General features: G+C 37.5%; 1 protein-coding gene across 1 annotated transcript in view; it reads left to right on the forward strand.

Annotated features, from left to right (window-relative positions):
- Positions 1–18355, forward strand: part of HMCN2 (hemicentin 2) — a 542629-nt gene that overhangs the window by 411305 nt on the left and 112969 nt on the right. Inside the window, exons 64-65 of the mRNA XM_053695481.1 lie at positions 4268–4399; positions 8532–8675. Coding sequence (XP_053551456.1) covers positions 4268–4399; positions 8532–8675 — 276 coding nt within the window. The remainder of the gene's footprint in view (positions 1–4267; positions 4400–8531; positions 8676–18355) is intronic.

Consider the following 18355-nt stretch of genomic DNA (forward strand, 5'->3'; position numbering starts at 1 on the left):
CACTCATTACATAATAACAAAAAGCAATAATATACACATAGCTTATAACTGACTGAATAGGTTGCTACATGCACTCATAACATAATAACAAAAAGCAATAATATACACAGTGTTACACACATAGCTTATAACTGACTGAATAGATTGCTACATGCACTCATTACATAATAACAAAAAGCAATACTATACACAGTGTTACACACATAGCTTATAACTGACTGAATAGGTCACTACATGCACTCATAACATAATAACAAAAAGCAATAATATACACAGTGTTACACACATAGCTTATAACTGACTGAATAGATTGCTACATGCACTCATTACATAATAACAAAAAGCAATACTATACACAGTGTTACACACATAGCTTATAACTGACGGAATAGGTCGCTACATGCACTCATAACATAATAACAAAAAGCAATACTATACACAGTGTTACACACATAGCTTATAACTGACTGAATAGATTGCTACATGCACTCATTACATAATAACAAAAAGCAATACTATACACAGTGTTACACACATAGCTTATAACTGACGGAATAGGTCGCTACATGCACTCATAACATAATAACAAAAAGCAATACTATACACAGTGTTACACACATAGCCTATAACTCACTGAATAGGTCGCTACATGCACTCATTACATAATAACAAAAAGCAATAATATACACAGTGTTACACACATAGCTTATAACTGACTGAATAGATCGCTACATGCACCCATAACATAATAACAAAAAGCAATAATATACACAGTGTTACACACATAGCTTATAACTGACTGAATAGATTGCTACATGCACTCATTACATAATAACAAAAAGCAATCATATACCCAGTGTTACACACATAGCTTATAACTGACTGAATAGGTTGCTACATGCACTCATAACATAATAACAAAAAGCAATAATATACACAGTGTTACACACATAGCTTATAACTGACTGAATAGGTCGCTACATGCACTCATTACATAATAACAAAAAGCAATCATATACCCAGTGTTACACACATAGCTTATAACTGACTGAATAGGTTGCTACATGCACTCATAACATAATAACAAAAAGCAATACTATACACAGTGTTACACACAGCTTATAACTGACTGAATAGGTTGCTACATGCACTCATAACATAATAACAAAACGCAATACTATACACAGTGTTACACACATAGCTTATAACTGACTGAATAGGTTGCTACATGCACTCATAACATAATAACAAAAAGCAATACTATACACAGTGTTACACACAGCTTATAACTGACTGAATAGGTCGCTACATGCACTCATTACATAATAACAAAAAGCAATAATATACACAGTGTTACACACATAGCTTATAGCTGACTGAATAGGTCGCTACATGCACTCATTACATAATAACAAAAAGCAATAATATACACAGTGTTACACACATAGCTTATAACTGACTGAATAGATCGCTACATGCACTCATTACATAATAACAAAAAGCAATACTATACACAGTGTTACACACATAGCTTATAACTGAGTGAATAGATCGCTACATGCACTCATTACATAATAACAAAAAGCAATAATATACACAGTGTTATACACATAGCTTATAACTGACTGAATAGATCACTACATGCACTCATTACATAATAACAAAAAGCAATAATATACACAGTGTTACACACATAGCTTATAACTGACTGAATAGATCACTACATGCACTCATTACATAATAACAAAAAGCAATAATATACACAGTGTTATACACATAGCTTATAACTGACTGAATAGGTCGCTACATGCACTCATTACATAATAACAAAAAGCAATAATATACACAGTGTTACACACATAGCTTATAACTGACTGAATAGATCACTACATGCACTCATAACATAACAAAAAGCAATAATATACACAGTGTTATACACATAGCTTATAACTGACTGAATAGATCACTACATGCACTCATAACATAATAACAAAAAGCAATAATATACACAGTGTTACACACATAGCCTATAACTGGCTGAATAGATTGCTACATGCACTCATTACATAATAACAAAAAGCAATAATATACACAGTGTTACACACATAGCTTATAACTGACTGAATTGATCGCTACATGCACTCATTACATTATAACAAAAAGCAATACTATACACAGTGTTACACACATAGCTTATAACTGACTGAATAGATCGCTACATGCACTCATTACATAATAACAAAAAGCAATAATATACACAGTGTTACACACATAGCTTATAACTGACTGAATAGATCGCTACATGCACTCATTACATAATAACAAAAAGCAATACTATACACAGTGTTACACACATAGCTTATAACTGAGTGAATAGGTTGCTACATGCACTCATTACATAATAACAAAAAGCAATAATATACACAGTGTTACACACATAGCTTATAACTGACTGAATAGGTCGCTACATGCACTCATAACATAATAACAAAAAGCAATAATATACACAGTGTTACACACATAGCTTATAACTGACGGAATAGATTGCTACATGCACTCATTACATAATAACAAAAAGCAATACTATACACAGTGTTACACACATAGCTTATAACTGAGTGAATAGGTTGCTACATGCACTCATTACATAATAACAAAAAGCAATAATATACACAGTGTTACACACATAGCTTATAACTGACTGAATAGGTCGCTACATGCACTCATAACATAATAACAAAAAGCAATAATATACACAGTGTTACACACATAGCTTATAACTGACGGAATAGATTGCTACATGCACTCATTACATAATAACAAAAAGCAATACTATACACAGTGTTACACACATAGCTTATAACTGGCTGAATAGATTGCTACATGCACCCATTACATAATAACAAAAAGCAATAATATACACAGTGTTACACACATAGCTTATAACTGACTGAATAGGTCGCTACATGCACTCATAACATAATAACAAAAAGCAATAATATACACAGTGTTATACACATAGCTTATAACTGACTGAATAGGTCGCTACATGCACTCATTACATAATAACAAAAAGCAATAATATACACAGTGTTACACACATAGCTTATAACTGACTGAATAGGTCACTACATGCACTCATAACATAATAACAAAAAGCAATACTATACACAGTGTTACACACAGCTTATAACTGACTGAATAGGTCGCTACATGCACTCATTACATAATAACAAAAAGCAATAATATACACAGTGTTACACACATAGCTTATAACTGACTGAATAGGTCGCTACATGCACTCATAACATAATAACAAAAAGCAATAATATACACAGTGTTATACACATAGCTTATAACTGACTGAATAGGTCGCTACATGCACTCATTACATAATAACAAAAAGCAATAATATACACAGTGTTACACACATAGCTTATAACTGACTGAATAGGTCACTACATGCACTCATAACATAATAACAAAAAGCAATACTATACACAGTGTTACACACAGCTTATAACTGACTGAATAGGTCGCTACATGCACTCATTACATAATAACAAAAAGCAATAATATACACAGTGTTACACACATAGCTTATAACTGACTGAATAGGTCGCTACATGCACTCATAACATAATAACAAAAAGCAATAATATACACAGTGTTACACACATAGCTTATAACTGACTGAATAGGTCACTACATGCACTCATAACATAATAACAAAAAGCAATAATATACACAGTGTTACACACATAGCTTATAACTGACTGAATAGATCACTACATGCACCCATAACATAATAACAAAAAGCAATAATATACACAGTGTTACACACATAGCTTATAACTGACTGAATAGGTCACTACATGCACTCATTACATTATAACAAAAAGCAATAATATACACATAGCTTATAACTGACTGAATAGATTGCAACATATTCTAGCTGCACATTGTGTTGTGTGTCTATATTTTTTTCTGTTTATGTGATTACTAATTGTTGCCTCTTTGCACTGCTGTATCTGTTTCAGTGAAAGATGGTTGATTAAAGGCAAGAGGCTTTACAAGTTCATATTATCATTAAATGCCAATACTTATTCATGCACTCACCGTTAGTCAAACCACTTACAAACACCTCTCACAGAGACCACATACTCATAAATGCTTGGTGTGCTTGTGTCTTATGTTGATCTCAATATGCCCTTCCTTTGCATGTTATCATGTTTATATGTGTCCTCATACTTTCCTCTGACCTCAGTGCCAGCATCCATCACACATCCTCAGAATGAAACCATCAGCCTGACCGTTGGGAATTCTATAGTTCTGGCCTGTGAAGTTGAAGGATTTCCTCCTCCCAAGATCACATGGTTTAAAGATGGCGAACCACTGGGTAAAGATAATATCAGTTATTTGTATAGCACTGCCAGATTCTGTAGTGCTGATTCCATTTACATTAAGAAATACAATATTAATGCATATTCTCTCTGCAACTGGGGAAGGCGTATAGAAGAGCTGCCGATAAACCCAAACATTTCCAGACTTTTTTTTATGGATTTTAGCAGTTTTCATCTGTTGTGTTTTGTTTCATTAAATAAAAGTTGCCGGATTACATTGTTATAAAATAATGCCCTGTACCCAAAGATGCTTCCATATGTCACAAGGACTCTGGTCCTCATCCAGAAAATACACAGCAAAACCAAATCTAGGTTGATGCCATCTTAATAATCAACAGCCCCAGGCTATAAAACACACTTCATACTGGCACCCAGCAGAGGAACAATATTTAGTGTTAGGGCTAAGCTCAGGGCCCTCTTTAGCGGCTGATTTATTAAGCACCGTATGGAGCTTGATGCCCCTGTTTCCGCTAGACGTTATGAAGCAGTGGTCTAAAGACCGCTGCTCCATAACTTGTCCGTCTGCTCTGAGGCCGCAAACAGATATCAACCCGATCGGATGCGATCGGTTTGATTGACACCCCCTACTAGTGGCTGATTGGCCGCAAATCTGCAGGGGGTGGCATTGTACCAGCAGTTCACAAGAACTGCTGGCGCAATGATAAATGCTGACAGCATATGCTGTCAGCATTTATCGATGTGGAGCGGACATGATACGCTACATTGTATCATGTCCGCTCGCCTATAATAAATATACCCCTTAGACTTAAAGGGACAGTCAACACTAAAATGTGTATTGTTTAAAAAGATAGATAACGCCTTTACTACCCATTCCCTAGCTTTGCACAAACAACATTGTTAGATTATTATACTTTATAACATTTAAACCTCTAAATGTCTGCCTGTTTCTAAGCCACTACAGACAGCATCTTATCGCATGCTTTTTTTATTTGCTTTTCATGGGTTCTGCACAACACAACACTAATTGGCTAAAATGTAAGTCAATAGATAATAAATAAAAAGTCATGTGATCAGGGGGCAGTGCGGAGGCTTAGATACAGTGTAATCACAGAGGTTAAAAGTGTATTAATATAACAGTGTTGGTTGTGCAAAACTGGGGAAGGGTAATAAAGGGATTATATATCTATTTAAACAATAAAGCATTTTGAGTTGACTGTCCCTTTAAGGCACAGATGACCGCCAGATTTAGACTGTTTAGTTTGCTGTTTAAATAGGTAAGTTAATCATTATTTACAACATTTTTTTATATCTGTTCTTAAATGTGTATGTTTAATTAGCCCTTAGTAATAATATTATGAATAGCCTTGTTATCAATTATATTTTCTGTGCAGAATACTTTTTTACCTAAATTCATTTGCTATATCATGAGGTTTATATCACCCCATACCGATCTCTACTACAAAGTATTTACTATACTGTATATTAAGCATTTCACTTATAATGTTTGTCTTTAACACATACACAATTTAGCTGTGCTGTAGCAGGATTTATTGTGTGGAAAGGTGATAACCAAGCGCCAACTATAACGCAACAGACCTCCAGCTCTAATAAATTGGCACCTAGTTGCCAAGGGTGGATTCAATTTTAAGATTGGATATGAGAGCGCCAAACAACGTAGGCAGGGTCTATGGGCAGATAGTCAAATACCAAAGGTAACAATAGGTTGAAATAATATGATTTAATACATAAGATAAAAAAGTTGGTACATTTAAAATTATACAACAATTAGTCATGGATCCATGTTACACTTTAAAATATATATTGAAACAATAGGAACAATTTAAAAATGCTTGTAGAACAATAAATAACAAAAAAAAAACAAAAAAAAAATCTAACAAATAATGTCTATCGCTTAAAACTTAAATTCTAATATGTGAATGCTAGGAGCGCTTATGCACACTCTATTTATAAAAACAATGGGTTACAATGCACAGGTGGATAGATTCCAGGTTGCTTGAAACCGGTGGATGTGAAATGTAAGTGGCTCCAAATTGGGGTTTTGCCTATGTGTTTATCCAAAAACTCCTAACAGGTGGCCAAAAAATGTTAAAGGAATGTCTAGAACCTGAATTCAAAATATAAGACCTGAGGTTGTGCCTATGTGTTTATCCAAAAAGGGTGTAAATCCTAACAAGTGAAAAAATGTGAGAAAAATATTGCAGGGGTGTCTGAACCTTATTTTCAAAATAAACAATGAATTCAAAATAAAACGATATACAAGTGAATTTTTGACAAATCAACTAATGCAAACATAAAGCATAAATAGAACCAAAAAAAAAAAAACAACAGCACAACTTTAACGTGTGTTCAAATGTGTTTCTGCTTGCAAACTGTGATGTGATGTGAACAAATATCTGTTATAAACACTGAATAGTGGCAAAACTTTGTGATTGGATTACAATTGAACACAGGCTCTAAATTGATACCCTAAAATACAAATCTAAAGGGCTCAGAGTTGCTGAGCTAGATATAAGGGACTTGCTCAAAGAGCCTCGAGATGTTAATTAAAAGAGACCATATAACAACAGTGGGTTAAAAAACGGATGATATAACATAAAATGCTTAAAAGTCCAAATAAATATTCAAATTGGATAATAAGAATCTTGCTATAGTCTGTCTCAATATGGATCCCAACTGCTGATTATGTAGAAATCTTCTTGGGCAGTAGTTAACAAATAATTCCAACTTGCAATGTTGTCCCTTACCTGCCAAAAAAGGAAAGGCACACAATAGTGCAGATGGCTTCTTAATGTGATCACAATTAAAATACTCCTTACCAGTCAACCGGTTTCGGTCTCCACTGACCTTTGTTGACATCACATCACAGTTTGCAAGCAGAAACACATTTGAACACACGTTAAAGTTGTGCTGTTGTTTTTTTTTTTGGTTCTATTTATGCTTTATGTTTGCATTAGTTGATTTGTCAAAAATTCACTTGTATATCGTTTTATTTTGAATTCATTGTTTATTTTGAAAATAAGGTTCAGACACCCCTGCAATATTTTTCTCACATTTTTTCACTTGTTAGGATTTACACCCTTTTTGGATAAACACATAGGCACAACCTCAGGTCTTATATTTTGAATTCAGGTTCTAGACATTCCTGTAACATTTTTTGGCCACCTGTTAGGAGTTACACAATTTTGGATAAACACATAGGCAAAACCCCAATTTGGAGCCACTTACATTTCACATCCACCGGTTTCAAGCAACCTGGAATCTATCCACCTGTGCATTGTAACCCATTGTTTTTATAAATAGAGTGTGCATAAGCGCTCCTAGCATTCACATATTAGAATTTAAGTTTTAAGCGATAGACATTATTTGTTAGATTTTTTTTTTTTTGTTATTTATTGTTCTACAAGCATTTTTAAATTGTTCCTATTGTTTCAATATATATTTTAAAGTGTAACATGGATCCATGACTAATTGTTGTATAATTTTAAATGTACCAACTTTTTTATCTTATGTATTAAATCATATTATTTCAACCTATTGTTACCTTTGGTATTTGACTATCTGCCCATAGACCCTGCCTACGTTGTTTGGCGCTCTGATATCCAATCTTAAAACTATAGCAGGATTTATGTTGATACTAGGGGGTCTAATTATCAAGGGCCGAACCGAATGGCCTCTGATTCCACACAAGCCTTCAGGCTCGCCGGAAACAGCAGTTAACTGGTCTGCCTGCTCTGAGGCTGTGGACATCAATCCGCACGATCCTATACGATTGGGCTGATTGACAACCCCTGCTAGAGGCCATTGCACAAGCAGTTCACAAGAACTGCTTGTGCAATGATAAATGCTGACAGCGTATGCTTTCGGCATTCAGCGATGTCTGTCGGACATGATACGCTGAGCGGATTATGTCGGACAGACTGATGATAAATCGGCCCCAATGTATTATTAGCTCTGATTTCCTATATCTGGTGTATCCCCCTGCTATATTGCTTTTCTGTATATTAATCATCTGAAAATATAATTTATATGTCCCCTTCTTCCAATGATGATGTCAGTTAATATATTTAAATGTTGTTGTTGTTTTTTAATTATTATTTAATCCCAAAATGTATAATTGGGCATTTAAAATGTTGTTTCTGTGTACAGAACAGGCTGTAGAACGGGGAGCGATTATTAGGGGAAGCCGACTCCAGATTAACCGTGTGCAGCCCTCACATTCCGGGCGGTACCGGTGTGTGGCACAGAACCCAATCTCCGAAGCTCACAAGGAATTTCTTCTGATTGTGCAAGGTAAACTAGCTCACAAGGAATTTCTTCTGATTGTGCAAGGTAAACTAGCTCACAAGGAATTTCTTCTGATTGTGCAAGGTAAACTAGCTCACAAGGAATGTCTTCTGATTGTGCAAGGTAAACTAGCTCACAAGGAATTTCTTCTGATTGTGCAAGGTAAACTAGCTCACAAGGAATGTCTTCTGATTGTGCAAGGTAAACTAGCTCACAAGGAATGTCTTCTGATTGTGCAAGGTAAACTAGCTCACAAGGAATGTCTTCTGATTGTGCAAGGTAAACTAGCTCACAAGGAATGTCTTCTGATTGTGCAAGGTAAACTAGCTCACAAGGAATGTCTTCTGATTGTGCAAGGTAAACTAGCTCACAAGGAATTTCTTCTGATTGTGCAAGGTAAACTAGCTCACAAGGAATTTCTTCTGATTGTGCAAGGTAAACTAGCTCACAAGGAATGTCTTCTGATTGTGCAAGGTAAACTAGCTCACAAGGAATGTCTTCTGATTGTGCAAGGTAAACTAGCTCACAAGGAATTTCTTCTGATTGTGCAAGGTAAACTAGCTCACAAGGAATTTCTTCTGATTGTGCAAGGTAAACTAGCTCACAAGGAATTTCTTCTGACTGTGCAAGGTAAACTAGCTCACAAGGAATTTCTTCTGATTGTGCAAGGTAAACTAGCTCACAAGGAATTTCTTCTGATTGTGCAAGGTAAACTAGCTCACAAGGAATTTCTTCTGATTGTGCAAGGTAAACTAGCTCACAAGGAATGTCTTCTGATTGTGCAAGGTAAACTAGCTCACAAGGAATTTCTTCTGATTGTGCAAGGTAAACTAGCTCACAAGGAATGTCTTCTGATTGTGCAAGGTAAACTAGCTCACAAGGAATGTCTTCTGATTGTGCAAGGTAAACTAGCTCACAAGGAATGTCTTCTGATTGTGCAAGGTAAACTAGCTCACAAGGAATGTCTTCTGATTGTGCAAGGTAAACTAGCTCACAAGGAATTTCTTCTGATTGTGCAAGGTAAACTAGCTCACAAGGAATGTCTTCTGATTGTGCAAGGTAAACTAGCTCACAAGGAATGTCTTCTGATTGTGCAAGGTAAACTAGCTCACAAGGAATTTCTTCTGATTGTGCAAGGTAAACTAGCTCACAAGGAATGTCTTCTGATTGTGCAAGGTAAACTAGCTCACAAGGAATGTCTTCTGATTGTGCAAGGTAAACTAGCTCACAAGGAATGTCTTCTGATTGTGCAAGGTAAACTAGCTCACAAGGAATTTCTTCTGATTGTGCAAGGTAAACTAGCTCACAAGGAATGTCTTCTGATTGTGCAAGGTAAACTAGCTCACAAGGAATTTCTTCTGATTGTGCAAGGTAAACTAGCTCACAAGGAATGTCTTCTGATTGTGCAAGGTAAACTAGCTCACAAGGAATGTCTTCTGATTGTGCAAGGTAAACTAGCTCACAAGGAATGTCTTCTGATTGTGCAAGGTAAACTAGCTCACAAGGAATGTCTTCTGATTGTGCAAGGTAAACTAGCTCACAAGGAATGTCTTCTGATTGTGCAAGGTAAACTAGCTCACAAGGAATGTCTTCTGATTGTGCAAGGTAAACTAGCTCACAAGGAATTTCTTCTGATTGTGCAAGGTAAACTAGCTCACAAGGAATGTCTTCTGATTGTGCAAGGTAAACTAGCTCACAAGGAATGTCTTCTGATTGTGCAAGGTAAACTAGCTCACAAGGAATTTCTTCTGATTGTGCAAGGTAAACTAGCTCACAAGGAATTTCTTCTGATTGTGCAAGGTAAACTAGCTCACAAGGAATTTCTTCTGATTGTGCAAGGTAAACTAGCTCACAAGGAATGTCTTCTGATTGTGCAAGGTAAACTAGCTCACAAGGAATGTCTTCTGATTGTGCAAGGTAAACTAGCTCACAAGGAATGTCTTCTGATTGTGCAAGGTAAACTAGCTCACAAGGAATTTCTTCTGATTGTGCAAGGTAAACTAGCTCACAAGGAATGTCTTCTGATTGTGCAAGGTAAACTGGCTCACAAGGAATTTCTTCTGATTGTGCAAGGTAAACTAGCTCACAAGGAATGTCTTCTGATTGTGCAAGGTAAACTAGCTCACAAGGAATGTCTTCTGATTGTGCAAGGTAAACTAGCTCACAAGGAATGTCTTCTGATTGTGCAAGGTAAACTAGCTCACAAGGAATTTCTTCTGATTGTGCAAGGTAAACTGGCAGCTGCAAGGGGTTATGTTTAATAGGACCTTGTAATAAGTTATTATTATTGGTAATTAACCTTCACCAGGGATTATCATACACCTTGCCCAAAGTTACATTTAGAAGTAGCACTTACATTTTCTTGTCTGGCTTAGTAAATTTCTGGTTTTCATTAACATACCATAATGGTTAACTGTTTTGTGTCATATAAAAAGGGGATGTTTTTAAACGTATTTCAGTTTTAAAAAACAAACAAACCTATGCTCCTGCCTAGAATGAACCGGTATTTCCTTGTCACCCATAAAGCAGTTGTCTTTATGAGCCAGGGAGGGTAGGTGAGACGTGAACTGCAGTATTAGCTCATTTAAACAACTTGTAGTTAACATTTTTTTCGGACATATTTTCAACGTGTAAATGCTTTTATATCCATGATACAACGTATAATAAAGTCCTTAAGTGCAAACTTATATTTTTTATTTTATTCGTTTTTCATGGATGTTCCTGTCCTGAACAAAGATATTTTTTTTTTACATTCGGTGGGGACGATCAAGTACATTTACAGGAAGTACCTAATAGATAGGCGGGCCCTTGTTACGTAGTTGGGAAGTGACGTAGTTCGCTGTATTCACAAGTCCTTTTCCCAGAACACTGTTTTCGCGCACTTTTTTTTTTTCTGTCGAGAGCTCCAATTGCTCGAAAACTCCAATCAGACGCCACTTCCGGGGACTCTCCAATCAGATGTATGGAATCATCGGAAGTGACGCCAAATTGGAGCTTTTGGTGTCGCACTTTGTTTTAAGAGATTGCGATCACGTGACAGCTTTCTTCTTTGCGCCCGTTGGTACCTGCGTCGCAGTGCGTGTCCGGTCAGTGCGGTGTGATTTGTTTCGGGAGCGGCGCTTCTACGGAGTTCTCAGTTCTCAACTGTACGGTATAGGAGAGTAGAGTGGATTGTATTTGTGTGGATCCTGGTCAACGGTGGGGTGAGTCTATTCCTCAGCAGAGCTCGGGATTTAAGGTGTCATTTTTTTTTAATATATATATATTCCAATATAGAATACCATTACTTTCAGTAGGAGAAAAAGTTTTTTTGGAGTTCTTTTTGAGGGAGTTGTTTTCTTTATTTCACCACAAGCATTATGGATGCAGATAATTTAGCCCTGCCATTTTCCAAATGCCTTTATTGCAATGATGCCCAGGTTGTACCGCCTGTGCAATTTTGTTCCACATGCCTGCATAAAATATTGCTTTCTAAAAATAAAGACACATTTTCAGAGCCATCTGTCTCTCAGGGCAATGTTGGCCAAAGCATGCCTGACCTTTCTCCTCAGGCGTTGCAGTCTTTGGCAGTTAAACCAGTTGATTTTACTGCGCAACTAACTTCTGCAGTTTCGGCAGCTCTGAGTGCCTTACCTGCAGCTGGTAAGAGAAAAAGAAAATTCAAGAACATTCATCAGTCTAGTAGTTCTGATTCGGCCAAGGCTCCTCTATTCGGTGTTTCTCAGTTATCTGAGGATGAGGACTCAGATTCTGAATCTGCCGAAGCTTGTACAGCGGAGACAAAGGAGGTTAGCTATAAATTTAAGCTTGAGCACTTCCGTTTACTTTTGAAGGAGGTTTTAGCCACTTTGGAGGATTCTGAGTCTATGTTTGCTGAGACTCCTGAAAGGGCGAGTAAACTTAACAGAGTTTCTGATGTCGATCCCAAATCTGAGGTCTTTCCTATTCCAGATCGCATGTCTGATATTATAGCCCGGGAATGGCAAAGGCCGGGGATTGCCTTTTCCCCGTCTCCTGTTTTTAAAAAGATGTTTCCTGTGGCTGACTCTGTGCAAGATCTTTGGCGTACTGTTCCAAAGGTAGAGGACGAGATAGCCACTCTAGCCAAGAGGGCCACTGTTCATTTAGATGGTAACATATCTTTCAGGGACCCTATGGATAAGAAACTGGAGGCTTACTTACGAAAGATTTTTTTACACCAGGGTTATCAATTTCAACCTGTTGCTAGTATTGCTACAGTTGCTGCAGCAGCGTCTAATTGGTGCGACTCCTTGTCTGATCTGATAGAGGAGGAGGAGACTACGATAGAGGAGATCCAGGACAAGATCAAGGCCTTAAAGCTGGCCAATTCCTTTATCCATGATGCCAGCATGCAAGTAGTGCGATTGGGGGCAAAGATTTCTGGCTTTGCTCTTCTTTCTCGTAGAGCCTTATGGTTAAAGACTTGGTCTACAGATATGGGGTCCAAAGCTAAGCTTCTGTCTGTACCCTTTAAGGGCAAGACCTTATTCGGTCCTGGTCTAGCTCAAATCATTTCCACGGTTAATGGTGAAAAGGGATCCTTCATGCCACAGGACAAGGATAGACACAGGGGTCGACAGAATTCAAATTTTCGTTCCTTTCGCAACTTCAAAGGACCGAAATCCCCCTTTTCTGATGAAGAGAGAGACCCATATAATTTATTCAGGACCGAGACCGATTATTGACCACCTTTCAGACCGATAACAGGGGCCGATATTTTGTACATTTAAAGTATTGAAAAATAAACACAATTTCTACACAAATCTTATACAAACTGAACATGCTTATTAAAATTTTAAACATTTAAAATAAACAAGTGGGTTAAAAATAAAGTGCTTGCAAATTAACTTATGAAATAGCTTCCCAAAACAGAAAAAAGGCAAATCTTTTAAACTGCACACTGATATAAAATACATTTAAGTCACCACTGCAAGGCTAGACACTACACAACTTCTTTAATACTCCCAGTTAAAGGGACATTGGACCCACATTTTTTCTTTCATGATTCAGATAGACCATGCAACTTTCTAATTTACTATTATCAATGTTTCTTCATTCTTTTGATATCTTTATTTGAAAATCAAGAATGTAAGTTTAGAAGCTGGCCCATTTTTGGTTCACAGCCTGGGTTGTCCTTGCTGATTGGACAGCACCAATAAACTGGTGTCCATGGTCTGAACCAAAAATTGGCTGGCTCCTTAGCCAAGATGCCTTATTTTTCAAATAAAGAAAGCAAGAGAACGAAGAAAAATTAATAGGAATAAATTTGAAAGTTGCTTAAAATTGCATGCTCTATCTGAATCATGAGAGAATTTTTGGGTTCAGTGTCTTTATGTAGAAAAACATTATAGTGCAGAAAGCATAACATTTCGGCATGTTCTCCTGTTAAACGGCTTCTGTTTTTTTTTTTTTTTTTTTTCTTTTATTGCTGCCACTTCACTAAACACTCACTTGGTACACTTTACAGATGAGGTTTAAAAGTAAAAAAAATTATATATATATATATATATATATATATATATATATATATATATATATATATATATATATATATATATATATATATATATATATATATATATATATATATATTCATAGAATATAGCAGCTTTAGTGAACTGTTTTGCAAACTTCTAAAATTCATTAGAATGCAACACATGTTCTATTTGTGACAGCAATTAGCAAGCAAATTAATTTTATGTATTGCTGACCCCTATGAGCAAATCGAAAGTAATTTAGCTCTGTTCTTCAGGGAAACTATGTAGCTTTATGTGCCACTTAAAGCTCATTTTCCATTTCACAAATCATATTTTTGTTTATGCAAGTCCATCTACAGGCCTGCCATTGGGAGTGTGGTAGTTGGTAACTGAGCTCCCAGGAACACCTGGGCTTTGACTCAGTTATCAGTGCTATTTATTGTTAGATGCTATGCTATGTCCAGCTTATACAGTATGTTCTATTGCTTATTTGTGTCACTTAAAACTACATAGTTTCCCTGAAGTACAGTCAATATTTTTTATTTGCTCCATATTGATAAGTTTCTGTCAGATACCGATTTAATTTCAGAAATTTCAAATATCTGCCCTAATCAGCCGCTCCGATATATCGGTCTATCCCTACCAGGCCAAGATCTTATGGAGATCTAGACAGCCTTGGAAAAGGGGAAGCAATCCAAGAAGCCTTCTGCTGACTCTAAATCAGCATGAAGGTGGTCGCCTCAGATCCAGTCTTGGATAAGGTGGGGGGCAGACTTTCCTTTTTTCAGCAGGCTTGGATTTGCAATGTTTCAGATCCTTGGGCAGTGGAAGTAGTCTCTCAAGGATACAAGATGGTATTTAAATCTTGTTTCCCTAGGGGCAGATTTCATCTCAAGATTGTCCCTCAACCCAGTGAAGAGGTTTTCTTAAACTGCGTCGGATCTTGCTTCTCTGGGAGCAATCCAGTTCCTCTGGCGGAACAGGGTCAGGGATTCTATTTCAACCTGTTTGTGGTTCCCAAGAAAGAGGGAACTTTTTGACCCATTTTGGACTTCTTGAGTCAAGTTTCTCAAGGTTCCGTCCTTCAAAATTGAGACTATTCGTTCCATTCTTCTCTTGGGTCCAGGAGGATCAGTTTGACTACCATAGACTTGAATAACACATATCTTCATGTTCCGTTTCACAGGGAACATCACCAATTCCTGCGTTTTGCCTTTCTAGACAAACGCTTCCAATTTGCTGCCCTTCCTTTCTGCCTCACCATGGCTCCTCTGGATCTTTACGAAAGTTCTAGTGGCCCTTTTGGCGGTGGTAGGATCTCAGGGAATTGTGGTTAATTTAGCCAAATGCCACACCATCTCGCTGTTGTCTATTCTACGTTCACACGGGTGGAAAGGAAATTGGGAGAAGAGTGAGTTCCCTAGTGCCAGGCACCAGGATATGCTTTTTGGGAAGGTCATAGACTCTGGTCATGAAGATTTTTCTGATGGACGTCAGACAATCCAAACTTGTTTTTTTCTCTTCAGTCGTCCTATTTGTCCTTCAGTGGCTCAGTGTATGGAGGTAATTGGTCTCATGGTTGCTTCCATGGACATTATTCCTTTTGCTAGTTTCCATCTGAGACCTCTAGTTATGCATGCTCAGACATCTCTCTGAGGATAGTTCTGGACTCCCTGTCAAGACTCTATTGCAATATAATGTTAAAAATTATCTCGGATAAGAAAAATAATGAAATCAGAATCGCTGGATGGATTTAAATATTTATTACAACTAATAAAAACTATGAACCTTTTTATAGGTCTAAAAATATAAATGACATGACACCGGTGTCTAAAACCATTAAATTATATTGCATTACAACTCAAATATATAATCAAATAAAATTTAATAAAAGCAATACTGGATATATCGCTAAAGAAACATCAGATAATCTTGAGTAGGATACGCGAAAGCCATCATAGGCAGGTACTTGGCTCACTCAATAGTACTGATGCGTGAGTGTTTATCTCTGTGCAAATGTGACACAATGTATTAGTAGTCACCTTGTATCCTTATGTCGTGGTAACAATTATTACTCACGTGATCAATCCTGGTGTATCCTTTGTTCTTTTTCTGGCTATTAACACTTCATGTAATGAAAGCCATATAGCGGTGTTGGTTTCTATATACAGTGTATACCTACACTGTTTCTTAGACTCTATCCTGGTGGATCTCCCAGGAACATCTGTCTCAGGGCACATGCTTCCTGAGACCTTCTTGGGAGATTCAGACCACAAATGCCAGCCAGTTGGGCTGCGGAGCAGTTTGGGCTTCTTTAAAGTTTCAGGGTCTTTGGACTTAAAGGAGTCTTCCCTCCCTATAAATATTTTTGAGTTGAGAGCAATCTTCAATGCTCTAACATCTTGACTTCAACTGTGTTTGGTCCGGTTTATTAGATTGCAGTCTGACATCACCTAGGTGGCGTATATCAACCACCAGGTAGGAACTCTGAGTTCCTTAGCTATGAAGGTGACTTGCGTACTCCAGTGGATGGAGTTTCTTGATTGTCATCTCTCTGCCATCCACATACCAGGGTGGCCAACTGGGAAGCAGATTATATGAGCAGACAGACTTTCATCCAGGAGAGTGGGCCCTTCATCCAGAGGTATTCACAATAACCTGCAGGTGGGGGGTTCCGGAGTTGGATCTGATGGCGTCTCGTCAAAACCCCCAAGATTCCAAGGTATGGATCAAGAGATCTGCAAGCAGCTCTGATTGACACTCTTGTGGTTCCTTGTTTCCTCTGTTTGCCCTCCTTCCTCGAGTAATTGCTCGTATCATTCAGGAGAGGGTATTAGTGATTCTGATAGCCCCTGCCTGGCCTTCCAGAATCTGGTTTGCGGATCTGGTGAAGATGTCGTCTTTTCCCCTTTGGAGGTTGCTTTTGAGGAAGGACCTTCAGTGTCCCTTCCTCCACCCAAATATAGATTCTCTGAAGCTGACTGCTTGGAGATTGAGCGCTTAGTTTTGTCTAGGTGTGGTTTCACTGAGGTCATTGATACCATGCTTCGGCTTGTAAACCGGTTTCTCGAAAAATGTATCAAAAGGTATGACGTAAATACCTTTTTATTTTTGCGCATCAAAGGGTTTCTCTTGGAGTTGGGTGAGTTCCCCGCAATTTATATTTTCTGCAGGATGGCTTGGAGAAAGGTTTGTCATTCAGATCTCTGCACTTTCTATTCTTTTGCATAGATGTCTGGTGGATTTGCCAGATGTTCAATCTTTTGTTCAAGCCTTGGTCAGAATCAGGCCTGTGTTTAAACCTGTTGCTCCTCCTTGGAGACTTTAACTTAAAGTTCTGCAGCAGGCTCTGTCTGAGCCTATGTATTCAGTTGATATTAAGTTATCTTGGAAAGTTTTTGTTTCTCCTTGCTATTTCTACTGCTCGCAGAGTTTACAAGCTTTTGGCTCTGCAGTTTGATTCCCCTTTACTTTTTTTTTTTTGCCCTGCAGATAAGGTGGTCCTTCATACTAAGTTAAGATTTCTTCCCAAGGTAGTGTCGGATCGCAACATCAATCAGGAATTTGTTGTTCCTTTTTGTCCTAATCCTTCTCAGAAGGAACGCCTGTTGCATGACCTTGATGTTGTGCATGCTCTAAAATTTTATTTACAAGCAACTAAAGATTTTCGGCAATCTACTGCCCTGTTCGTTTTTTTCTGGTAAGGGTCAGAAGGCCACTTCTACTGTTTCTCTTTGGTTGAGAAGTGTTATCCGGTTGGCTTATGAGACAGCTGGACAACAGCCTCCTGGGAGAATTAAGTCTCATTCCACTAAGGCTGTTTCTTCTTCCTGGGCCTTCAAAAATGTTTCTGTGGAACAAATCTGCAAGGCGGTCACTTGGTCCTCGTTGCATACCTTTTCCAAATTTAATACTTTTGCCTCAGCTGAGGCTTTTTTTTTTTTTTTTTGGGAGAAAAGTTCTTCAAGCGGTGGTGCCTTCTGTTTAGGTCCTCCTGTCTTGTTCTCCTGCCCTTCCATTCTGTGTCCTCTAGCTTGGGTATTGGTTCCCACTAGTAATTAGAATGGATTCATGGACTCTCCATGCCAGTTGGAAAGAAATCAAAATGTCTGCTTATCTGAAATTCTTTTCTTTCCTTGGCATAGAGTCCACGAACCGCCCTTAATTTAAGTTGGCTTTTTTTTTTTT

This window comes from Bombina bombina, chromosome 12 (assembly GCF_027579735.1).
Source record: "Bombina bombina isolate aBomBom1 chromosome 12, aBomBom1.pri, whole genome shotgun sequence".
NCBI lineage: Eukaryota > Metazoa > Chordata > Amphibia > Anura > Bombinatoridae > Bombina > Bombina bombina.